Source organism: Balaenoptera physalus, assembly GCF_965194825.1.
Source record: "Balaenoptera physalus genome assembly, chromosome: 7".
Classification (NCBI taxonomy): domain Eukaryota; kingdom Metazoa; phylum Chordata; class Mammalia; order Artiodactyla; family Balaenopteridae; genus Balaenoptera; species Balaenoptera physalus.
Window position 1 is genome coordinate 80,926,261 of NC_138886.1, and position 27,239 is coordinate 80,953,499.

The following is a 27,239-nucleotide window of genomic DNA, read 5'->3' on the forward strand; positions in this document are numbered from 1 at the left end:
AAAATATCCTTTGAATCTACTCCTTTACCATTCTGTAATCTTTTTCATTGCAGTAGTGCTGTGAAGTTGTAGCTGAGGCCCAGGCATTAAAATTGTTTTTTAAAATTTGCAGCCTTAGTCATAGTTCTTTTTTTGGTCAGGTGGTTATTGGCAAGCACCTTTGCTCCAGAAACAGAGCTACAGAGCCTTTAAAATGCTTATAGGCAAGGGATGGAGAACTTACTCTATAGTCCTGAATTTGGATCTCAGTCTATAAATGAGCACACTGGGGTAGTTTTATTATTTTTCACAACCTGCTTTTTCTGTCAGTCATTATCTTCATTTTTCTTTCCTTCTTAAAACAGGACAAACTAGTGCTCAAAAGGTGATGCATAGTAACATTTCCAGAAATAGGTTCCCAGAATATTGTTTTCTTTAGTATCTTTAGTATTTGACATAATCATAATACAAATAAACAACAATGAATATGTCGTACTATTCTATATAACAAAGTTATCCTGTTGTAGGAAGAGACTGTAGAAATAATTCACTGTTCATAAGTTCAAACTGGGTTTAATACACATAGAAATATTTTTCTGTCCCTGTCCATTTAATAATCAAAAATTCTTGCCTTCAAAACTATGTGGTATAAAGCAACTATACTCCAATAAAAATTAATTTAAAAAAAATTAAAAGGAACGTGAATCCAAGAAAAAAAACCCAACTATGTGGTATGTATAGATTTTAGATAGCAAAAGAGAAGTGAGAAGACTCAAGCTTTTGTCTTGTTACTGAGAACTAATTCACCTTAGAGCCATATATTCGCCTGTTTCCATCTCAGTTATCTAATTCTCAGACCCTTCTCAACAAAGAAGCAAAAAGGAAAAAAAAAACCCAAAAACAGGATAAAGGATTCAAAGCTCTTTCAGAAGAAGGTGTAGATACACTCCCCTTTCCACTGCTTTTTCACCACTTAGGTAGGCTATTTAGTTCTGTCTCTTAAGATTTAGCATTGGATCATTATTTTTTAAAATATTTTTCATATTCATAATAAAAATTTCAGCAGTAAAATAATACATGCATATCTTATAAATATGCAATTGTTTCCCATACCATAAAAGTTCTGTTTTTAAAGAAGTGTTAAGTCCTAGTTAGGAATTAAATTTGATATAATCAAATGAGTCACAAGAGACTCTTCTCACAAATTAATAATATGTTAATTTACTTTGCTGCATTCTGGAAATGGTATCAGAATTGAACTTTTTGAGGGCCCAAGTCAGTATTTGTGATTTTAGACATTAGGGCCCATGGTTCTTAGCCAAAGGGATATTCCTGGAAGTTGCTCTCTCCTCATCCATCTTATGTTGTCACCTAGAAACACAATGGACCTCAATGTCAAATTGCTCTGGTCACCAAATTGTTTACTGCAGAGTTATTTGTAATAGAACTGGGGATTAAATGGGGGAACAATGGCAACAATGTCAACAGCAACAAGACAAAAATACAAAAGCAAAAGCCTACACAAATGCCAAAATATGTGAATTGATGAGTTTTTGTATATTAATAACTTCATGAGTATTAAAAATATAAGGACTATTTTTGGTAGAAAATAGTTTTATTTTATCAAGTTTTTAAAACTATAAGAGCTTTGGTTACAGTTTTATTAAATACATTCACAGACACATTACTGCAGCCGCAAAAGTTATAAATACTGCTGTGTTATTTGAATGAATTTAATTAATTTAACATTTCTAATATCATTGCCACATTTGTGAAATTTATAAATACCAAGGGGAAGCTTGGAGAACAAAATAAATTTAATATGAGCTTGTCATCAATGATCATACTGCACAGTCTACTCCTTCTTGCTTCATAATATGTTGAGTGATCTCAATAACAGTTTCCTGGTTATGTTTGTTACTGTGTGCTCAGAAGTAGATAACCAGTGAAGCCCATTTGCTTCACAAACCGTGTATTAAAATGAGGTTTTTGTACACTCTTCACTGTGAACTTCAGAGCTATGGCAACTCAGAACCTCACTGCTCTTAGTATGTATTTATTTAAATAATTTTTTTGGTAATAGAATAATATTTAGAATAGTTAGTTTTGCCACAAAATTAAATGGAAATTATACAGAAGTATTTAGCATTTGATGATCCTTTTATTGCTAGTGAGTTGTAGGACACAGTATGGCTCTTTCTTTTAAAAAATAATAAAGATGTTGGATGTTTTTTGAAGGAGTATACAGATCATTTTTCCTGTATAGTGTTTACAGATGAATGTTACAGGTGTAGTCATGAAATAAATGTTACAGTAAGATGGTGTATTTTAGGATACTTGATAGCCAGTAGGAAAATATTTTGCTGTTTTACGTAAGGTTCTAGTTCTGAAGAGGTATTCTTGATTCTAGATTCAGATGATTCTCAAGACATTATACTAATCTCTGTAGCCACTGACACGGCAAGGATATACCAATTTGGCTACTATTCCACTATCATTAGGGCATGGTGTTCTTAAATGTTATTGTTTTAATAATGATTAAAAATAGATCCTACTGTTTTAATATAACTCCGGCTGCCATAACAAAATACCATAGATGCATTAGCTTAAAACAACAGAAATTAACTTTCTCACAGTTTAGGAAACATAGTTTCTACTGAAGACTCCTCCTGGCTTATCTCTGTGTCTTCATGTGGCTTGAGAGGAGAGAGAGCACAAGCTAGCTCTCTGATGTCTCTTACAAGGTTTTTAAAAAAAATTAATTAATTAATTAATTATTGGCTGCATTGGGTCTTCGTTGCTGTGTGCGGGCTTTCTCTAGTTGTGGAGAGTGGGGGCTACTCTTCATTGCGGTGCACGGGCTTCTCATTGTGGTGGCTTCTCTTTGTTGCAGAGCACGGGCTCTAGGTGCATGGGCTTCAGTAGTTGTGGCACATGGGCTTAGTTGCTCTGCGGCACGTGAGATCTTCCCAGACCAGGGCTTGAACCCACATCCCCTGCATTGGCAGGCGGATTCTTAACCACTGCGCCACCAGGGAAGTCCCTCTTAAAAGGTTTTAAAAAGGTTTTTGCCAAGTCTGCAGAGCAATTGCTTTTTGGAATAGTAAAATTTAGGCTATGTAGGTGGAAGATGGGTCTGATTACATATCGTTTATGATCTTTGTATTTATTTATATGGATGATAGGCCATTAGGAGCGAAGTGGATGAGACCCACAATCAGCGCTTCGAAAACTGAAAGAACTCAGTGTATCAAGAGGTCCTTTACAATAAAGCTGTAATTATAAATTATATTTTGAAATTACACAGAAAAGATCAGGTAAAAGCAAAGATACTGTGTCAGTTGGGAGTCTCCAGAGAAACAGAACCAATAGGATATATAGAGATATATGTAAGAGGAGATTTATCATAGGAATTGGCTCACGTGGTTATGAAGACTGAGAAATCCCACAGTCTGCCTTCTGCAAGCTATAGAGCCAGGAAATCTGGAATTATAATTCAGTTTGAGGCTGTAGGACTGGGAGCTGTTGGTATGAGTCCCAGAGTCCCAGGACCCAAGAACTAGGAGTTCAGATGTAGCAGCCCAAAAAGAGAGAGAATTTGTCCTTCCTCTGCCTGTTTGTTCTTTTCAGGCCCTCAAAGGATTCGATAATGCCTATCACATCATCATGATGAGGGCAAGTCTTTTTTACTCAATCTACCGATTCAAATACTAATCTTTTCCAGAAACACCCTCACAGATACACTCAGAAATAATGTTTTACCAGCTATCTGAGCATCCCATAGCCCAGTCAAGTTGACACACAAAATTAACCATCACAGATAGCTCTCTTTTTCTACCATTCCCCCCTTGTCATCCACATTATGGTCCTTCTATACTCTGTGTACATCATTATGTTCTCATGGGGTGTAATTTGACTGGCACTACACTTGAATCCTTGAAATAGCAAGTTGTTTATAGTAAGGGTTTACGCCCTTCTTCTTTCATTACATGTAGTAAAATTATATTTAGATAGAAAAACAATGGTAGCCCAGCTGGTTCTGCTTCATCTCCTCTGATCATTCAACACACATTTTTCTCTCTAATTAAATTATTATTCTTTTCTCTGTTGAGTGGAATTATCTCAGAGCTTCTGTGGTATTTCCGTAATTTCTTTGAGAATTTAGTTTAATGGTTTTTCCACTCAAGAATCAAATAATGAACCCCCAAAAATACATTAGGATTGATTACAAAGTTGGAATATTACATTCTCTGATGATCTTTCAAGACTAGGACAAACTGCTTTAGTTCATTATTCTTGAACTCATTGCATATAAATTTTAAATACAGAGCTTCCAAATTATAAAAAATTTAGAATATGTTTTGTTAAAATGCTTTGATTTCAATGTCTATGTTATAAACATACTAAAATATTAAGTTTAAACCCACTAATTTAAAAAATTATTTTGAAATAATTTTGGTCTTAAAGAAGAGTTTCAAAACTAGTACAGAAAGTTCTCATATACGTACCTTTTACTCATTTTCTTCTAATGTTAATATCTTTTACAATCATGGTACATTTATCAAAACCAAGAAATTAACTTTGGTACAATACTATTAAGTAAACTAGACTCCATTTGGAATAAAGTATGGCATGGGGAACCTAAAACATGTATTACTTGTCCTTAGCTAGGTGAGACAAACTCTATGTCTGTATTGTGTTATTAAACCATCGGAAACAACATGCTTGAACTCTGATCTTAATTCACATAAAGGTGCTGAGTGCTGTGTTAAGATTTTGTTATATTATCAGAATTTATTGTGTTCATTTTTTAAAATATGCATTTGATGAACATTTTAAATTTACATAATTTTACTCAGTTGTCTTTAAGAAGGGACCTGAATAAAACAAAAGATTCTTTAAATGAATGAATGCTTGCTTAATCAGCTAATCAGAAATGTGTTATGTAATATATTTTATTTGCTTTAGCTACTAGGATAAATTGACATAAATAACTTCTCTTTGGTACCTGGTAAAATATCTTTGTTTTCTTTCAGTGGTTTTTATCATTAAAATAACTCATCATTAATTGACTTGTAAAATATTCTTTATTTCTAAAATATTAGAGAAAAGTTTAGTGGTAGAATGTTCCTATAAAACTTCTAAAGTCTACAATGTGAGTTTCATCTTGGCTTATATGAACCAAATGAGTAAGGTAGAAAGTTAACAGAAACCAGAAGACTTTGACTCTGATTTGGTGTTGAAAGTTTGCCTAGTAAATGTAATTTAGTATTACACATTATTAAAGGTTTGAACTCTATCTTGTGCTTGTTTAGATTTAGATTTTGCTTCTTTTTCCTCGTATTTTTTTCTTTTAAAAAATGTAAATAAAGATGCCAGTTTGCTCTATGAAGATATATATACCTTAAGTATTTAACTATAGATACATTAGCCACCATTTAGAACATGATGATATTTGGGCCACCAAATTTGTCCTTTTTAGAGCTGAGCTCTGGTTTGTAAATAATTTGTGACAAGCAGGATTTTGTGTATATTTATGTAATTATATTCATGGATTTGAGATATTATGCATTCTCTCTAACTTTAAGGTATAAGGAATAGGTTTCTCTAGGCAATGATGTCCCCAAATTTGGCAGCTTATCAGAATCATGTGGAGCAGTTGTTAAAAATAAAGAATACTGGAGATTTTGGTTTGATTGGATTTAGATAGGGCCTAGGCTATATAGCCTTCATTTTACATCTTAGAACTGCCTTTCTGGAGGCCTAGAACTTCTCCCATTAAAAAAAAAAGGGTGGGGGGGCTTCCCTGGTGGCGCAGTGGTTTAGAATCTGCCTGCCAATCCAGGGGACATGGTCCCTGGTCCGGGAAGATCCCACATGCCGCGGAGCAACTAAGCCCGTGCACCACAACTACTGAGCCTGTGTTCTAGAGCCTGTGAGCCACAACTATTGAGCCCACACGCTACAACTACTGAAGCCCGCGTGCCTAGAGCCCGTGCTTCGCAATGAGAAGCCTGCGCGCTGCAATGAAGACCCGACACGGCCAAAAATAAAAATAAATAAATAAATTTATTTAAAAACCCAATAATTTATTGAGATAAAATTTCACATACATAAAATTAACCATTTAAAGTGAACACAATTCTGTGACATTTAGTACATTCCCAGCGTGGTACATCTAACACCTCTATTTGTAAGGCATTTCCATCACTCCAACGTAAAACATCTTACCCATGAAGTGATTCTTCTGCATTCCCATTTCTCCCTAGTCTCTGACAACCACCAGTCAGGTTTATGTCTCTTTCCATTCTGGATATTTCATATAAATGGAATCATACAATATGTGACCTTTTTTGTTTGGCTTTCACTTAGCATAATGTTTTGGAGGTTCATCCATGTTGTAGCATGTATTAGTACTTCATTCCTCTTCATGGCTGAATAATATTCCACTGCATGGATATATCACAGTTTATCCATTTCTCTATTGATGGGCATTTGGTCTGTGTCCACCTTTTTTTTTTTAACATCTTTATTGGAGTATAATTGCTTTAAAATGGTGTGTTAGTTTCTGCTTTATAACAGTGAATCAGCTCTACATATACATATATCCCCATATCTCCTCCCTCTTGCGTCTCCCTCCCATCCTGTCTATCCCACCCCTCTAGGTGGTCACAAAGCACCGAGCTGATCTCCCTATGCTATGCAGCTGCTTCACACTAGCTATCTGTTTTACATTTGGTAGTGTATATATGTCCATGCCACTCTCTCACTTCATCCCAGCTTACCTGTCCCCCGCCCCGTGTCCTCAAGTCCATTCTCTACGTCTGCGTCTTTATACCTGTCCTGCCCCTAGGTTCTTCAGGACCATTTTTTTTGTGTCCACCTTTTGTATATATAACTAGTGCTGCTATAACCATGTGTATACATGTACTTGTTTAAATACTTTTTTCACTTCTTTTGGTTGTATACCTAGGAAGGGAATTGCAGGGGTCAAATTGTGATCTTGTGTTTTACTTTTTGAGGAACTGCCAAACTGTTCTATAGCAGATGAACCACTTCACCAACCACCAGCAATTTATGAGGGTTCCAGTTTCTCTACATCCATCCTTATTTTGCAGTTTTTAATTTTTAAAAAAATTTTTATTTATTTATTTTTGGCTGTGTTGGGTCTTTGTTTCTGTGCGAGGGCTTTCTCTAGTTGTGGCGAGTGGGGGCCACTCTTCATCACTGTGCGCGGGCCTCTCACTGTCGCGGCCTCTCTTGTTGCAGAGCACAGGCTTCAGACGCGCAGGCTCAGTAGTTGTGGCTCACGGGCCTAGTTGCTCCGTGGCATGTGGGATCTTCCTAGACCAGGGCTCGAACCCGTGTCCCCTGCATTGGGAGGCAGATTCTCAACCACTGCGCCACCAGGGAAGCCCGCATTTTTAAATTTTAATTATAGCTGTCCTAAGGGGATATGATGTGATAACTCACTGTCATTTTGATTTGTATTTCCCTAATGACTAATGATATTGAGCATCCTTTCATGCTTATTGTCCGTTTATGTATCTTCTTTTGAGAAATGTCTGTTCAGGTCCTTTGTTCATTTTTTAATTGGCTGGTTTGTCTTTTTGTCATTGAATCATAGACGTTCCGTATATATTATGGACATTAAATTCTTATTAGATGTATGACTTGCAGATACTTAGGTTGTTTTTTTCACTTTCTTTGGTAATGTCCTTTGCACAAAATTTTTTCATTTTAATGAAGTCTAGTTTATCTTTTTTGGTTTCTTGTTTGTTGCTCATGCTTTTTGTGTCGTACCTAAAAAAAATCCATTGTCAAATCCAAGGTCATGAAGATTTTACACACACACACACACACACACACACACACACACACACCCTCTTTTTAAGAGTTGATGATTTTAGCTCTTAGATCTTTGTTCCATCTTGAGTTAATTTTGTATATGGTATGAGGTAGGAGTTCAGTTTCCTTCTTTTGTTTTTGGAAATCCAGTCCCAGCATCATTTGCTGAAGAGACTGTTCTTTCCCCATTGAATGGACTTAACCATCTTGTCAAAAATCAATTGGCAAAAAAAAAAAAAACAAAAAAAATCGGCAATGTATGGGTCCATTTATGGACTCTCAGTTCTATTGCCTTGGTCTATATGTCTATCATTATGCCAATCCTAAACTGTCTTCTTGTCTGTAGCTTTATAGTAAGTTTTGAAATCAGGAAGTGTGAGTCCTTCGACTTTATTATTCTTCTCCAAGATTGTTTTGGCTATTATGGGTCCCTTAAATTTCCATATAAGTTTTAGGAACAGTCTGTCAGTTTCTACAAAAAGGGAAGCTAGGATTTTGATTGGGATTGCATTGAGTCTGTAGCTCAAACTGGGGAATATTGCCAACATCAAGTCGTCCTACCCATGAATGCAGGCTGATTTTCTATTTATTTAGGTCTTCTTTAATTTCTTTGAGCAATGTTTTGTAGCTTTCTGTGTACAGGACTTTCACCTCCCTGGTTAGATTTATTTCTAGATATTTTATTCTTTTAGAGGCCATTGTAAATGGAATTGTTTGCTTAATTTGTTTTTTGTTGTTGTTAATATTTATTTATTTAATTGTGCTGGGTCTTAGTTGCAGCAGGTGGGCTCCTTAGTTGTGGCATGGGAACTCTTAGTTGTGGCACGCATGTGGGATCTAGTTCCCTGACCAGGGATTGAACCCCCCAGCCCCCTGCGTTGGGAGCGCAGAGTCTTAACCACTGTGCCACCAGGGAAGTCCTGCTTAATTTTTTTTTAGGTTATTCATCACTGGTGTATAAAAATGAAACTTTTTTTTTTTTTTTGCCACACTACACAGCTTGCAGGATCTTAGTTCCCCGACCAGGGATCGAACCTGGGCTCTTGGCAGTGAAAGTGCGGAGTCCTAACCACTGGACTGCCAGGGAATCCCAAAATGAAACTGATTTTTGAGTGTTGATCTTGTATCCTACAACTTTGCTGAATTGATTAGGTCTAGTAGCTTTCTTGTGAATTCTTTGGAATTTTCTTTGACATTTGCAATGGAAATAGATTTACTTCTTCCTTTTCAATTTGTACACTTTTAAATTTTCTTTTTCTTCTCTAATTGCTCTGGCTAGAACTTCCAGGACAGTGTTAAATAGCAGTGGTGAAAGTGGGTGCCCTTGTCTTATTTCTGATCTTAGGAGGAGAGTTTTCACCATTAATTAAGTATGCTGTTTATTAGCTGTGGGTTTTTTGTTTTTGTTTTTTTAAATAAATCCCCTTTACAATTTTAAGATAGCTAGAAGGTAACTATAGTTTTCTGAGTGTTTTTATTATGAGAAAGTGTTGGGTCTTGTCAAGTGCTTTGTCTGCATCTGTTGAGATGCCCATCTTTTTTTTTTTTTTTTTTTTTTTAAAGATTTATTTATTGATTGATTGCTATGTTGGGTCTTCGTTTCTGTGCTAGGGCTTTCTCTAGTTGCAGCTAGCGGGGGCCACTCTTCATCGCGGTTTGGGGGCCTTTCACTATCGCGGCCTCTCCTGTCCAGACGCACAGGCTCAGTAGTTGTGGCTCACGGGCCCAGCCGCTCCGCGGCATGTGGGATCTTCCCAGACCAGGGCTCGAACCCATGTTCCCTGCACTGGCAGGCAGATTCTCAACCACTGCGCCACCAGGGAAGCCGAGATGCCCATCTTTTAATATGTCATTTCTAAGCACAGATCTATTTTTGTCATTTCACTACTAAGAAATTTTACTTACACACATATTAAACTCTGAACAAAGTAACATACTCCTGGCCTAATATTTGTGCTCTATTTTTCATTCAAACTGTGTTCTTGACTCCTGTGGTAGGTAGAATAATGGTCCCTCAGAGATGTCTACATTCTAATCCCTGGAACCTGTGTTATATTAGATTACATGTTAAGAGGAATTAAGATTGCTTATCAGATGACCTTAAACTAAGATTATTCTGGATTATCTAGGTGGGCCCAGTGTAATCACAAGGGTCCTTTAAAGTGGAAGAGATAGGGTAGGCAGAAAATGAGAGTGAGGAGATGTGACTTTGGAAGAAAGGCTCAAAAAATGCAACATTGCTTGCTTTGAGGATTAGAGGAAGGGGGCCAAGAACAAAGGAATGTGGGTGGCCTTTAGAAGCCAGAAAGGGCAAGGAAAGGGATTCTTTCTTAGAGCCTCCAGGAAGGAATGCATTGCTGCCCACACATTAACTTTAGCTCTGTGAAGAGCAGTGTCAGACTTAGACCTACAAAACTGTAAAATAATAAATTTGTGTTGTTTTAAGCCACTAAGTTTGTGGTAGTTGGTGTAATAATACAAAATAAATGTAACTGCCTGAACATATTTATTTTATTTATGATGTTGGTTTCTTCAGGCAATCTCATGTCTGAATTTCCCTTAGGTTATTAAAATTGTAATCATTATTGAAAGCCCATCTCAAAGCTTCCTCCACCATTAAGCTTTTTGTTTTTCTTCCACACCATCTCCCAGGTGTCCTCTCCAAATATACCTAGTTTCTCTCTCCTTGTTTCTGTAGTGCTTTTTTACCTTCCTCATGTTATCTAACAATACAGAGTTTTGGAATATAATATTCGGTATTGGCTTTATTAAAATTTTATTCTCCTTTAAAAAATGTTCTGTTATCTTGGTGTGTGTGTATGTATATATAAATTTGGGTTTATATGTAAGTTTTTTTCACTTTATATGGTTACACCTCTAATTTTTTAAACATTTGAATCTTTTGTTTCATTTTAGACCGAGAGATAAGCATCTGTATCGTTCTCAGTCTTGTCTTTTCTGTTAACAATCTGTATTGCATATGGTACACAATCCATGTATGTTTGACTTTAAATGTACTTGTAATTTAGGTCCTATAATTTAAATTTATGAACCAGAATATTATAGTGGTGAATTCTTCTATCCATATACTGAGGGAGTTATATATAATTAAGTTGTTGTGAGGCATGTGTCAGTTTATATAAACCATATTTATTGAAACCAGTGATTAATATTAAAGGTGATTATAGCTTCTCTCCAGGCAGATTTTAAGCAAGGTCAGATTTTTTTTTGTTTCTTTTAATGTTAGATGTGTGAAAATAAAGAGAGAGATTTAGTTGCTTCTCAAGACTCTTGAATCATGATTTATCATGTTTGTCTGTTTCTATTTTTAAATGTTTTTTTTAGAAGGATGGTGTTACAGACATAGTGTTTCTTTTTTTAACTAAGAAATGTATTTTGGAGATTGGTCAAAATGAATATTTATAATATAAAAAAATGTTTAATTCTTCTTTATCACTGATTCCAAACAAGAAGAAAAAGCAGGATTGTTTACTCCCCTAATGGTAAGAAAACAAGTCTTCTAGGAATAAAAGAAATTTCAGTGGAATTGATATTTTTTGAATAACATACTTTTGAGTATTTACTGAATGTGATATTTGTATCTCGTAGAATGGAGATGTATGCATTTCAATTCTTCATCCACCTGTAGATGACCCACAGAGTGGAGAACTGCCCTCTGAAAGGTGGAATCCTACTCAAAATGTCAGGTAAGGAATTACATAAGGAATAATCTGGTTTTTAGGTGACTCTAAAGATTGGATATTATCTTTTAACAAGTACAAACGAATCCTTTCTATATTTGGTTGTTTTGTCTTCTACTGGAGCTTTAAGTAGCATGTATGCCTCATTTTGAAGAGTTGTATTTCTGGAGTAAAAATGCATATGCTACTCATTTCTCTGTGTTCACTTTGGAAGAATTTTTCTACTCTGAATTCTTCCTCTTACATTATCTAAGTTCCATCCTGCTGCTTTGGATTTCATGAGTTCCATGTTTGGATTGGTTGCTTCCTTATTCTAGGATTCTTATTACTTTTTGCGGAAAAGTCTTAGTCTTTACACTTTGTTTATCCATTCACCAGTTGATGGACATTTGGGTTGTTTCCGCTTTTTGGCTATTATGAATAATGCTGCTGTGAACATTCTGTGCAAGTTTTTATGTGCACATATGTTTTCATTTCCTTGGACATATACCTGGAAATGGAATTGGGGGTGCATAACTCAGTGTTTAACTTCTTGAGGGATGACCGTATTTTCCAACATGGCTGCACTAAATTTTAGAGCATTCCCACCAGCAGTGTGTGAGAATTCTAATTTCTCCACATCTTTGTTAACACTTGTTATTTTCCATGTCTTTTATTATAGCCATCCGAGACGGCGGACATGGTATTCTCATTGTAGTTTTGTCATCAGTGTGTTTCTTTTAAAATAACTGTCAAAATTTTAGAATGGTTTTAGATTTTTAGAAAAATTATGAGGAAAGTACAGATAGTTCCCATATTCCCCACACCTGCCAGATTTCTTTGTTATTAACATCTAACATTCATTTGGTTCATTTATTACAGTTAGTGAACCTGTATTAGTACATTATTATTGACTAAAGTCCATACTCTTTCACGTTTCCTTAATTTTTACCTAATATCATTTTTCTGCTCTGAGATCCCCATGCATGATAGATAGCACATTATATTTAATAGACAGTTCTCCTTAGACAACTGCAGCAGTTTCTTGGACTTTCCTTGGTTTTGATGACCTTAACAATTTTGAGGAATACTGATCAGGTATTTTGTAGAATGTCCCCCAGATGGGATTTTTATTTTTTTTGATGTTTTTCTGCTTATTATACTGGAGTTATAAGTGTTGGGGAGGAAGACATGGATGTAAAGTACATTTTCATCACGTCGTAGCAGGGGTACATACTGTCAGCCTGACTTACCACTCTTGATGTTAACATTCATCACCTGGCTGAGACTCTTGTTTTTTAGGGTTTCTCCTCTGTAAAGTTCCTCCTGTCCCCCTTTCTGTTCTGTATAAGGGAAGTCCTAGGTGCAGCCCACACTAAGGAGGGGGGAATTATACTCCCGCAAGGCTGAGATATCTGTGTAAGTTACTTCAACTCCTCTGCACAGGAGATTAATCTTCTCTCCCCCATTTACTCATTCATTCATTTTGTTAATCATTTTTAATGATCTGGAAGCTAGTAACTCAGTTAGAATCTCCATTTTTGTCAAAAGCAAAGAACTTGAAGCTTCCTGATGCACACAAGGATTTCTTACCTGTCTCTTATCAAGTTATGTGTTTGCTTCCCACTTTCTGGGAAGAGTAGACCAAAAAGTCTATTAAAGACATATCAAATACTATTGATTATGCTGGTTACTCATTTCTTTAGGTACTTTGTTCCATCCAGTATACTTAGAAAGGATTGGGAAAACAGATATATTTTAGATTTCAGCACATCTTGCCAGTATATTTTTTTAATGAGAAAAAACTGACTTCCCTTTTTAATTTAAATAAATGTGTTGATACACCTCACCTTGACAAACGTCATGCCTCTGAATAATTCTCAGATAGATCAGGCATTGAGACTTGCCATAAGTTTATTATGTCTATGAAATAAGGAATCATTGCATATTCCATATACTTTCTGCTTTACTTTAGTGGAACTCTCCCTTGGCGACGATGCATTTCTTAACAGTAATCAGAGATGGAATTAATTCGTTTTAGTGAAAATATAATTCCAGCAGCCCCAATCTATACATATCTGAATTTATTATACTCCACTACATAGCAAAATACTTTTTTTTTAACATCACTCTATGCTTTTAACAAAATTATTTATGAGAAGGGAAAAGCAGTCGGCTCTATTTGTAAATTTCTCTGTTTTTGTACTTCTGATGTTTCATCACCACTAGGCAATGCACCATAGAAATATTTGGGATGTGTGGGAGGTATACATTTCTTGTAAAGGGCAGTTGTGAAAAGGGAAGCTGGAAAGGAGAACTGATAGGATATTTCATATGTCTCCAGGGGCATGTATATATTAGTTTTAAGACCATTGTTTTACACAGGATCGTTTATGATCATTAGTAAAATTAGTATATTTCTACTTCATCCCCTCATATCCGTGTATCACACAGTTGTTAGCTGATTATTTTGATTATTTAGACCTTTAACTTATACATACTTATTACTTGATTTTTCAGCATCAAATGCTATACTGACAGTTAGATATAAAAGAAAAGGAAACCTTCTACCTCCCCCTTCTAACTTTTAAATATTATTGTTTCTTTATTGTCAGGGTTATAAAATTTATAATCTGTACTCTTCTGTAGCTTAATCCCAGTTTTAAAAATTCTTATTCCTGTTGTTAAATGAATTCATTGTTTGTTCCTCATTATTTACTTCCTTTGGTCTATTAACTGGTTGAAATTTGTCCATCAGTAATTTCTCAAGGGATTGCTCCTAGGAGCTATATTACATTCCCTGAGTTGTTACGTGTTCAAAATATTATGTGCTTGTGTATATGGGAGTATACGTGTGTGTTTGCCATTATACTTCAAATGACAGATTTTAACTAGATATAAGATTTCAGGATCATGCTTTCTTTTCCTTGAGGATATTATGGGCATTACTCTATTGTTGCCGTGGAGAAGTTTGGCTACCCTATTTCTCATCCCTTTCACATTATATAATTGTTTAAGAGGCTGGCATGCTTTCGAAAGAAACACATTATTTTATTAGTAAAATTAAACTGACAATGTAGAGAAAAGGTTTTAAATATCTTGGAAGATTTGTTGAAAAATTGGACCAAAAATGCAGAGTTGTCCTTTAAGTATGATTTTGGTGCTTGTTTTTCAGGACTAGTAGTAACCCTAGACTAGAAGAAGTAGTAGCTCTAAGGTGTTAGTGATTCTTGCTTTTGGAGGTTGAATGTTGAATCAAATGCTTCACATACCACCACCACACCCACCCTTGAGAAAACAAGCCTCCTCTTTTTTTTTTTTTTTTTGGTGCAGCTTAAACAACAGAAATTTATTATTTCACAATTCTGGACTCTAGAAGGTACCGGCAAGGTTGGTTTCCTCTGAGGCTTCTCTCCTCATCTTGTCTTCTCTCTTTGTCTTCACATGGTCTTCCTTCTGTTCATGTCTGTGTCCTAATTGCCTCTTCTTATAAGGACATTAGTCATACTGGATTAAGACCTGTTCTCAGGACCTCATTTTAACTTAATTACCTCTTGAAAGACTCTATCTCCAAATACAGTCTGAGGTACTGGGGGTTAAAACTTCAGTATAGAATTTGAAGCCTCCCTGTTCTTTAGATGCAAAGCCCCAAACAAGATTTTTCTCATTGCATTCTCGTGCTGCTTGGATGGACAATCTATTACCATTACCCACAGGAATTCAAAATTTTTGCCTTTACTTCTGTGTAAATACACACAGACTGTATTTGCCTTGTCTCAGCCTAAAATGTTATAAACATTTTTTCTTTTTAAGAAAGGTCTGTTTGGGGAATTCCCTGGTGGTCCAGTGGTTAGGACTCAGTGCTTTCACTGCTGTGGCCCAGGTTCAATCCCTGGTCGGGGAACTAAGATCCCACAAACCACGTGGCACGGCCAAAAAAAAAAAAAGAAAAGAAAGGCCTGTTTCTCATTTAATCCATTCCTTAGGGGGCAGGGAACTCCTTTCATATTAATCTGCCCTTTAAAACTACCTTAGCCACTTTGGGTACCAGCATCACTTTTTTTCTCTCTGGGCCCTCAGGTCACCTGAGCCCCAAGTTAGAAGCACCTGGACTTCACATGAGGGATTGCCTTCCCTGCGTTTATGCTTTTTTTATTTAGAGGCTTCACAACCAGAACTTAGTTATCTTCAGGTTGCCCCTTTGATCTTCATCCATGGCTCTAAAAGGTATTTGCATTGGAAATCGTTACCTTCTTGGACCTTTTTGTTTCTTAGTTCCATATAATCATTGGATGGTTCTTCAATGTGTTGCTTGGGGTGGGAGAGTGAATGGAGAGTTTTGGTGTTTGTGGATTTATGGGGGGGACATAGAGTGTTTTGCATGCCTTGTGGAATGTCATCTGGAACACCTGGTGATGTCCAGAACTCTGAAAAGTCAGAAAAGTACTACCTAATGTGGGACACTTTTCCCTTTCCCATTTGTTTCTGTTATTTGTTTTGAGACAAGGGAGTTCCTTAAGGTAGTAAACTGTACATATTTCTCACAGGTTATTTACACAAGAGGCAAGATATGAGATGCCAGGGATTTTCCTTTATATCCCTTTGCTACTAAATTATCCAGAGTAAGCACTTGTCTGACTAAGGGTTCTAAGCTCCATATCCAGTTTATGGCTGTAGCCAAGACAGCAGTGGAGGTGGCAGAAGGTTCAGTTCAGCCTGTTGTAGGGTCTTGACTGCTGAATGGCACTGTTATCTGAAAGTGGTTCCATGTTCACATGTGTTTGGACTTCTCCATGACCACCTGCACTAGTCTTTCATTTAACACCTCAGTGAACATATTCAGAAAATAAAGTTGTACAGGCTTTTGTAACCTGAAGAAGAGTAAGGAATTCCAGTTACCTTTGAGAGCCGAAGTCAATTTATATAACAAGACCTAGCGAGTAGTGAGAGTTGGCTAAAGGGGAAAGCAAGAAAAATGTACTATGCTACTACTTGTAGGGATCCAGAGCGGCAGCCAGCTAGTTTCCACTGGAAGCTCAGTAGTTCTCCTCCTTTTAGAGGAAGGCAGCATGCTTTCCGGAAGAAGAGATCCACAGTCCTATCCTCAGATGTCCAGGATTAAGTTTAGGGGGTGAGAGTTCCTGATGGAATTGGGAAGTTTTGAGGAGTAGGCATTAGTCAGCAAAGAATGAAGTTGGGAGGATAGGGCCCCCTGATGCTGCTACATGTATGTGATGAGGAGTCCACAACACCATGCCTCTTTTTGGTGAAAGAAACAAAATGTGCCTTAATCCATGTTCTGTCCAGAACCAAGTGGGAGCTTTCGGGGTGGGTGGGGTGGGTGGGGTGGGTGGTAGGGGGGCCTCTCAGACCTTGCAGTAGAATTCACAAGTGCTTTCTCTGAGGCACCACCCCCAGAACTACCTGCCATACTTGCTGCAGGCTCTTGGATAGGAAAGTGGTCTTTGGTAGGGATTTGCTTTCCTTTGAAGGATAGATAACAGTGTTTTCTTTGCCACTGTGAAGATGTGTCATGGGACCAGATTTATGGATCCACTCCAGAGGCCACACCTTCATGTAGAAGCGTTTCTCAGGAGTAGGGTAGGATGTTTTCCTATCTAGTCTTCTCTATAACCCACTGAAAGGGCAGGGAGCTAGAGACTGCTGCAACGATTGGGTGGCAAAGTAGGCAAGGTCAGAGGAAATGGCTATGGCTGTGCTGTTCCTAGGGCTCCTGTAAACCCCATTCTGAGCCAGGACTATTTTATTTATTTGCTCCCTTGATGTTTGCACATTGGGTCCCACTGCACTCAGATTGCCAGTTTCATTCTGTGCAAATGATATGTATTTTGTGTATTTAAAATTTTTCCTTTTTAAACTAAAATGTTGTGATTTGGTCACTTTGTGTGTTTTAATCTGAGACCCTCATTCCTACCATGAGTTCTCAGGGGTATGTCAGTCAACGGCAGCTCCAGGGACTGCACAGCGGAAACTGTTGTATTTGTTAGTTGCTTTATTATTTTTTTAAAAATATTTTATTTATTTATTTATTTGGCTGCTCTGGGTCTTGGTTGTGGCACATGGGATGTTCATTGCGGCATGCAGCATCTTTGGTTGCGGCATGTGAACTCTTAGTTGCAGTATGTGGGATCTAGTTCCCTGACCAAGGATCGAACCCAGGCCCCCTGCATTGGGAGCTGGTAGTCTTAGCCACTGGACCACCAGGAAGTCCCTGTTAGGTGCTTTAGCAGCATAAAGAAAAACTATTTGTAGTATGTGGACCCATTAAGCTACTACGTTTTATCTTCCCAGTCATAACAGACTTCTTTACCATGATGTCCTCTTTAAATTCCTCTCCCATCTTGAAAACATATAATGAGGATTGAGTTTTAATTGGGTGATCTTCTGGTGTTACTGGTCCATCTTTTGAAATAGTGTAAATGAGAGATTAAAAGAACCCTTCTAGGTCAACTAGAGGGGTCAGGCAATGAGCTTTGCTTCTCTGTACGTCACTTTTTATCAAATTAAGGCCTGTAAAATCTAAGAATCTCAATCATTCAAACCCTCTTTCAGTATTTCTGTGTATGTTTTAAGAGTCAAGTAAGTTGAAGTTTTAAAGAGTGAACCCTTTCTACCTCACACGTTGCCTGGGAGGGTATGTGTATGCACTGGAGGAAAAATGCCCATCTTTAATCCTGCAGAATTCCAAACTTTTGCTGCTTGGCTTCTGGGGAGACCCATAAGCCATGTCTTCTTTGTTGAGCTAAGGCCAGTTTCTGCCCTCCCTGCTAGAATTGTACTTGTGGTGACATAGTAGCTAACAGAGAAAGGGCAGACCCATCTCATTGATTATTGTCTATATGTTGAAAAGGGACAAATACAGTATTACCCATTGGGTCATAGATGTTTAATTATGATTTCCTATCTCCCTTAAGTACTTCTTTTTCTTCTGAAAAAAATAAATGAAAAAAGATTTTAAAATACTTACTGAAATTAACAACACCAAAAAATAGCAACAACAAAAAAAGAGGTAATTGTTGGAATAGCTTCAGGATTCAATTCTGTTTTGTATGTTCTACCAGTATTCGCAGTTTCATTTTTCCACTCTATAAAAATAGGATTAATAATACTACCTTGCAGAGTTGCTTACCATGCTACAGATGTAACTAACACCTGTGTTAAATTATTTTGGTACGAGTGCCAGACAGTTTAAACTGTGTATGATATTGCTTCCCATCCTCTTCCAGTCATGTTACATAGAAAATATGAAATGATAGTATTCGTAGATCACAATGTAGTAAGCTGAAGATGCTCCTTTGGCCAAAAGTTATTGTTCCAGAGGCTCAAGTTGTCCCAGGTCCTACCTACCAGTCTGTGTGAGGGAGTCACAGACAATTTACCTGTAACCCACTCACAACATACTGGTTGGGAAATTTGGAATAGGATATTGCATATGAATTGCATCAGGAATCTTCACTGGTGTTGGAGTCCTCTGCCAGCACTTGGTGGTATGTCTGCTGCTGTGGGTAGGTGGGCTTTTATGAAGGTGTGGCACGGTTGCTGTTTGACGGTGCACTTGAGGAGGGAGACTAACCCTGCCTGAATTGGTGCAGTGGGTTCCCCGTACAAAAAGCGGCTCTACCCTCCAGACAAAGGGAGGACGTGAAAGCGTGCTGGGTTAATAACTATTATCACAGTCAGCTATAGTTAGTGCCTGAGGCTTCTGAAAGCATCATGGATTTCAGTTTAGGGAGTACATGGTATTAGAAGTGAGTTTCTTATGATAGAACTGGATGATTCACCATTTAAAAAAATTGTACTTCCCAATATGGTATTTTAATAATAAACACAAGATATAAGAAAATCAACCTGGTGAAACCACTCCTGGGAAAAATTTCCTAATTCATTTAATATAATTCATCTAGACCTGTGTTGTCCAGTATGATAGCCACTGACTACATGTGGCTATTTAAACTTAAATTAATTAAAATTAGTACTAAAAACTCATTTCTTCAGTTGCATAATCTACTTTTCAAAGTGCTCAGTGGCCACATGTGGCTAGTGGTTACCATATTGGATAACACAGATTTTACATTTCCATCATCACAGAAAGTTTTAAAGATACAATGCTGATCTGGACCATTAAACTGTACCACAGTTTGTTCTTATCCTGCTTATCTTTCTATCAGGTTTTGTATATGTTTTCTTCTGAAGCAATCCTTACGGAATTTTTCTTTTGCTTCTAGGACATTGTCAGTACATTTCGCATTTTTGGCAATGATGAGTTTCTTTGAATCTTCTTAGTGTAATTACTGAAGAAGTCCAGAAGGATGGAAGTGGGGATACAGGGAGTTATTCTTACCCTAATAGAAACGTGGGGGGTGTATATGTGGTAAATGAATTTGAACTAGATGGGAAAGTTTTCTTTGAAAGTGCCTTTGTCGTAATCTTGTATAATCACATAACAGAAACTCTCTACCCTTTTTAGGAAAAGGTTTCATCAAATCAAACATCTAATTGCCTGGTTCCCTCCCTTTATTTTTTGCTTGGGGCCAGGAGCAAAAGGCTATTTTGCAACAACACAATCTATAACCTCGCACCAATGAGAAAAGGTAGAGAAATTTAATTTTTCCTCCCATGTTTCTCCTTACCTACATGCACATAGCTTTTAGGGGAGAAAAAAGCCTGGGAACTATTTCAAACATTTTTGGAGCTTATTGAGCTTATTTTATTTCACGGAAACTTTATTCCCTTTGATTAAGGTGTCTAGTTTTTATCTGTGGATGAAAATTTCCCACAGGATTTCTAAGCCCTGAGAGATCAGGGATGGCAACTAATAACTCTCTCACTATTGTACATCCAACATCTCACTTGATGCCTCTGGCACAATAGTAAGGGCTTAGTAAATATTTTTTGAATCAAGATTTCTGTTATTCAGAGACTAGTTCTTCCATGTCAAGGCTATTGCTTTTTCTCCATTCTCCTGCTTAACTCTTATCTTGCTTCCCTTAGAAGTATGGAAAACAAATACATTTGTATGTAAAATTGGTTTTCAGATCTTCTAAGCAGCCGTGATATGAATTAAATATATGGAGTAGCATCATTTTTACCCTTTTCCACAAAAAGATTGCCTTCAAGCTAAATATTTTTTGCTTCTGCTTTTTCCTATTGCACTTAACTTGTAATTTTTTAAATGTTATTTGAAAAGCTTCCAGACCTCCAATTTTTGTAGATTGGAACATGTTGCCAGTTAAGACAGTGCCTTCTACAGAGTTCATATTTTGCCCTGCAACCTAACTTTTATGCTAAACTCAGATTCCCTCTGCTTTGTCTCCCAGGTTCCTAGCCTAGCCAGATGAGTACTGAAAACAAAATTTTGACACTCTATTTCCATTTCCCTAAAGTCTCAAATATTATAGTCTTAAATTTAAAACAAAATACTGTTGAATACTGTGAATATGAGTATTCATAGCTGACCCTTTTTTCCTGTTTCTAGGACTATCCTGTTAAGTGTAATCTCATTGCTTAATGAGCCCAACACCTTCTCCCCAGCCAATGTGGATGCCTCAGTTATGTTCAGGAAATGGAGGGACAGTAAAGGAAAAGACAAAGAATATGCTGAAATCATTAGGTAAGGTGTTTTGTTTTGTCTTCTTTTTGATTACTTCAAGTCTTCATACAGAACCAAAGTATATCCTAGAACCAAGGGTTTAAATTGAACTTAAATATCCACTCCACTTCTGTCAGTTAGATTTATTGTTTGGGAAGAGGTTTCTGCCTGAGCCTAATGAGTTTGGCGTTTGAGACAGCAGCAGATCTGATTTCCCAGGAAGCAGAACTTCCAGGTTCTAAACTAGTCAAGTTTGCAAACTCTTCCTCCTGATCATTTTAGGGACACTGTTCTGGGCTTTGAACATGTCCTTTAAATGTATCAAACACCTAGTGTATTCCAGACATTACAGGTATTTTTGTTTTCAAATTTTTTATTAACGAAACCCTATAGATTATTGGCCTTTCTGACCATAGCAGCAAGTATCTTCTGGGAATCATCATTATCAGCAACTCTAGTATATGGTTTAACAGAGCCCTAGAATAAGAATCAGGAGACTTGGAATATACTCCTAGCTCTGCTACCCTCATGTGACCTTTTATCAGTTAACTTTTGGGGGTTTTTAATATTTCCATCTGTAGAAAAAAAAAGAGAAGGTATTAAGCTCAACCATTCATCTCTCAAATTATATCCTACATAGGATATAAGATTTTCCTAACAGTACTTAAGGATTGGTAGAGCCCCAAGGACAGTTGCAGTACATTCTGTGACTTTTCAAAGTCCCTGTCTATAATAATCTAGTTGGCATGATACCATGTGATATGAAAAAAAAAATGCATGTCATCTGACAGCTGAATAAGTTTTCTGCCCACTGTAATCAGCTTTAGACCCTCTCCCTAATCCAGAGTCATTTAATGAAATTACAAGGATAGAATCTGGGCATCTGTATTTTGTTTTTACCAAGCCACTTAGGTGACTGGTATATACCAAAGATTGAAGATAACTAGTGTAAATAGTAAAGACCTGTAGAAGTTTAGAGTGAGAGTGGACTGAGGATTGGAAAATGGGAATGCTTCATAAAATAGTCAGGACTGGAGCCTAATGTTCAAGGAAAGGTAGGATGTAAGGTGCAGTCTTTCTCAGCTCTCTAGAGCTCATACTTTTGTTTGTAAACAAAGAAATGAACATGTAATATGATTAAGTGCAACTATAGAAGCATAAACAAGATACAGTGGAAGGAACATATAATATGGTTCCTAGGAGAGAGAATGCCTCATAACCAAGAATTTTTCAGGGAGAGAGAAACATGCTTGCTAAAGCACGGGTGTATAACAGCATGACAGACACATCAAGAGTATTGTAAATTCTGATTTGAGAAGTAATGGGAAATCAAGAAACGCATCAGGTCTTAAAAGACACTGAAGTCATAAGGTGGGTTTGGGCCTTAATCTTAGAGGTGTTGGAGTGTCACTTAAAGATTTTGTGTGAAAGGATAATCCTATTTGAGTTCCAAAAGAACACGACTGACCAGGAGACCGGCTGCGGTTTGAGGAGGCTGAGATGAAGACTAAACTGACGTAGTAACAATCAAGAATGAGAAAACAGATTTGAAAACATTTAGGACTTTGGAGTAGTAAGAGTTATAATTTTAGGAACTGAATACTCCATGGAGGTGGACAATGACAAATGCAGACTTGCTGAGTTAGGATTCCTATAGGGAGCGTCAGGACGGAGACATCCAGATGCTCAGATAAGGGTACAGAGCTCAGAAGAAAAGTTTAGGCTGGACCCTGATGATTTGAGAGCTATCAGCATGAAGGGTTAGAACCATGGGAATGGACAAGATGGTTCAAGGAGAAGGCTGTGAGAAGAGAGATTCAAGCCTGAAAGTCTCAGCAGCATCAGGATGTAAGGCAACAGGATCCACCAAGAGAGGTCTAACTAAAAGACAGGGAGAATAGTGGTTGTGTTTTTGTGGTTTTTTAAAAGTATTTATTTATTTATTTGGCTGCACTGGGTCTTAGTGGCAGCATGTGGGATTTTTTTTTTTTCTTTTTTTTAAGCTGCGGCATGCGGGATCTTTAGTTGTGGCATGTGAACTCTTAGTGGTGGCATGCGGGATCTAGTTCCCTGACCAGGGATCGAACCCGGGCCCCCTGCATTGGGAGCACAGAGTCTTAGCCACTGGACCACCAGGGAAGTCCTGAGAATAGTGGTTTGATGTTTTTAAGTTAAGTTTTTCTAGTCCCTTGAGGGGTCGAATTTTCATACTTGTTTTCTAGTCCCTTGAGGGGTTGAAACATTAACCTTCATGCGTTCATACAGTCAGTATTTGTTGCACAGCTGTATGTGCCCAGGCGGTGTTCTAAGCACTGGGGAAGTAGAATTAACTAAGATAGACAAGGTCTCTGCTCACATTCAGAGGCAAGGAGAACAACAGAAAAATGAACAAATGAGGAAGATGAGTAGGATAATATGAAGGAATGACAAGATGGCTGCTTTAAATTGGATTGTCCAAATAGGCCTCCTCTAAGGTGACATATAAGTTAGTACCTGAGTGACAAGAAGCAGTCAACCGTATGTAGGGCAGAAGAGCAACTGGTCCTCACAGAAAAATCAACTAGGTATGTTTGAAGGTACTAAAAATCCCCAGAGTGGCCTGAATGTTTTGGAATTGGAGAAAATAATGGGTGGCGAGAATGAAGTGGTGGGCAGGTGGCTCATGCAAGACTTTAGAATCCAACATAAGATATTTGGATTTTTCTCTAAGTAGGAGGATTATTGAGTTGTTGGGGCTGCATTCTGAGTTTAGTGCGAGGAGACAAGGCGGAAAACCTGAGGTGATTTCTGGCCAACCAGCATGTGAGGTCCATGGCTTTAAACGCCCTTCAGAAGGGTCATTTTTAAGTGTCCTTCAGAATGGTACCTGATGGGCTAGAACCTTTGGTGTAGTAGAGGGTATCTTGTCAAAGATGCTTTCAGGTAGGTAGGTACTTAAGTTCAGAAACCCGTAAGGAATTTTGGATTGTTTAGGCCAATTATAAATCCATCTTCCAGAGACTTACATAAACTATCCTCCCTTCAGGAAACAGGTGTCAGCCACTAAAGCCGAAGCAGAAAAGGATGGAGTGAAGGTCCCCACAACCCTGGCGGAATACTGCATCAAAACTAAAGTGCCTTCCAATGACAACAGCTCAGATTTGCTTTATGACGACTTGTACGACGACGACATTGATGATGAAGATGAGGAAGAGGAAGATGCCGACTGTTATGACGATGATGATTCTGGGAATGAGGAGTCGTGACGTGCTCCTTCAAGGCCCCTGCACTGCCCTGCCGTCTCAGGCCAAAGGGAGGGGAGCAAGTGGGGACCTAGCAGTGGCCCCTCAGCAAAAACCTATCATGGGGGTGGGGAAAACAAACACGGCTCCTGGTGACTCCCCTTATGGATCTCAGTTTGCTCCTTTTTATGGACCTCTTAATGGAGAGAAACTAATCCTCCACAGAATGTCTGAATTCTTGCGTTCTTTACCCTTCCATCACTGTATTGATTTTTTTTTTTTTCTTTCTTTAAACCCAAACTCCCACCTCACTTTGTCTCTGCAAAGTGTTCACAGCAAAACACGTTTGGTCTGTTTTTAGATTCTTGAAGAATTAAATAGTCTTTCATCAAGACGTTTAATGTGTTTAAAGCTGGGAACCCATCGGGAGTTCACAAGTGCTGCATATGCTGGGTAGCAAAAGAAAAAAAAAAACCGTAAAAGCCCCACAAAACAAACAACTTTTTCTTAACAAAGCAAATTTGCCAAGTTTTAGCTGCTCATTTACATTAGTGTGTGTGCATTCGTTCAGCCCCATGGTGGTGAATTTTCTTTCCCTTCTTAAGGCTGGGGTACAGCAGGCTTCAGGGACTTTGTTCCGAACCTGATGAAACGTGTTCCTAAGGGCACAGGGCCCTTCAGCCTAACAGAGGCCTCAGCTACTCTGAGGAGAGAGATCAGATTTTGTTTTTTGAAATCGATTGGGATCTAAAGCCTGAAATAAATATTCATACTTTACATAGAACTGATTGCTATTTATTTTGAAGGCAGAGTTATTTTTTTCCCCCAGGGAGTGGGGAGAGAGTGGGGATTAGTGTGTGTGTGTATGTGTGGAGTCTTAGTGACGGGAACGAAGAGTTAAAATCAATCACTATGCTGGTTTTGGTTGATGCTGCTGGGGGAAAAAGTCAAACTACTGGTGACCACTGTTGGGAGAGAAAACATCTGTTTTATATATTTAACAAACATGGCCTTTCCCTGAAAGATAGATACACTCTCACCATGAGGATTTTTTTTAAGTAGCGAGTTTTAATTACTCAGTATTAATACTAGGTGCATGTGTTAAGATTTTGGTTTTCATTGAGCTGCTTATACTGATTGATAGTGGTAACTGTGGATATATGTGAGACATGAGTGATCGGTTCCCGCTTTTCTCACTGGATGTGACCTGGACTTTTCTCTCCTTTCAATGTGCTCGGGCTGTGGAGTGCAAGCGGAAGTTGTGCATGGAGCTTTCCCCTGAGCTTCTTTGACTCTTCTGGCAGAGCCAAGGGAGTTGGCTGCAAGCAGTGTCTGGGCAACGCTAGATCTTCCTGCCACGCAATTGCTGCAGCCTTGATTTCCCCCGTGTTGATCGTGTGTTACTTCAATCAATACCGAGTTCCATCAGCCTTCACCAACCAGGGACTTTTTCAGTACTTGGCGATGATTTTGGTTTCGTATGGGGGCGGGTCAGTTCACAGGAGGGCAGTGTTCTTTCAGTGGGGAAAATACCGCTAAAAACCTACTTCAGATCCCTGCGCGCTAGCGTCAACTCCTTTTCTTCAGATCGTATAGCTCAGAAAGAACGAAAGGGTTGATGAGGGACAGGGGTAGGATGGACCCTAGGACGCAGTCGGTGATACTTAGGTCCTTAGTTCCTCCTTCCTTTCTGATCTCAGGGTTTTCATTCGCTCTTCAAACTCTCCAAACGTTTGCCAACTAATTCCCAGCAGCCTTCTCCGGAATCTAGTCTTAAAAAAGTGGGAATGTTGAACGTGCTAAGGTTCACATGGGACACTGTTGAGCCTGGTCCCAGAATCTGTCCAAACTCCATGGCCTACTTGCACCCCTGAGTCAAGTGACTCCAGTCAGATTCAGAGAACAGAGCAGCTCTCCTGTGACAAAACACTGAGTGCAAACTCACTCTCGTAGAAGGACGTTGAAACTAGTTTTTCGCCCCACACATACTCAATGCTCTGATCACCCCCTATCAATCACTCCACACTCCCAAAACACACGCGTGTGCCGCGTGCTTGGTCTTAAGCTCTCTCGGAGCCCTAAAACTAAGCCTTTTCTCTTCCTGCCAAAGCATCTCTCCCCCAGGGCAGGCCAGACTCCTTGGCACTGTGGGAGGTGCTGTGCTGCTCAGCCCTGCCCCACAGGCCCTGCTGGCCTCTGTTTTACGTTGACTCAGAGAGCCAGGTGGAGGTTGTACCTCTCAGCCTTTGGGGTGTTACTCTTGAGAGCTGGGTTTGCCTCTGATGAGAGTAGTCAGTTCCAGAAAAGACTGGGGTGTGTTGATTTGCTAGGAGGTGGGACATTCTGATAGCTCAGACTGACTTGTAAAACCCAGGTGCTGGTTCCAGAGCTCTGTCCTGCGAACACATACTATGGCAAAAGAAAACTGAAGCACGTAACTTCTTTCAGGAGTGGAGATCTCAGGCTTAGGCCACAACCTTGTGAGTACAGTTGTGCTGATTATTTGGTGTAACATGAATTCAGGATCCATCCTGCATTTTTAGGTTCCTTTTGGTTCTAGTGGAGGCCTCTGGATGCTCTTCAGGTCTGTGTATTTTGAGGCTGGGTGGAGAAAGTATATCATGATTCTGTTGTTGCTTCTCACAGTCTTCCCCACTTTTATTTCATATCATTCCAGAGTTCTTTGCTATTAGCCAGACTTTTTTGTAGTCCCTTCTTTCCTCTTCCCTGGTAATTATTTGCTTCTTTATTTGCTGGTTTCCTTATGTTTGGAAAATACATAGTAAGCTTTTGAAGGGGAAAATGTGTAGTTCTCCACTGAAAATTAACTCTCTACCCTCCCATCCTGGTTTTTAAAGAGGTTTACATTTACAAAGATTCAGATGCAATTTTCAACTATTC

General features: G+C 38.2%; 1 protein-coding gene across 1 annotated transcript in view; it reads left to right on the plus strand.

The window, feature by feature from the left end:
- UBE2R2 (ubiquitin conjugating enzyme E2 R2) overlaps window positions 1–25,122 on the plus strand; it is an 88,431-nt gene extending 63,309 nt beyond the window's left edge. The window contains exons 3-5 of the mRNA XM_082467638.1: window positions 11,437–11,534; window positions 21,004–21,138; window positions 24,143–25,122. Of these exons, the coding sequence (XP_082323764.1) occupies window positions 11,437–11,534; window positions 21,004–21,138; window positions 24,143–24,362 (453 nt within the window). The 3' untranslated portion in view covers window positions 24,363–25,122. The remainder of the gene's footprint in view (window positions 1–11,436; window positions 11,535–21,003; window positions 21,139–24,142) is intronic.
- Window positions 25,123–27,239: the final 2,117 nt, after the last annotated feature.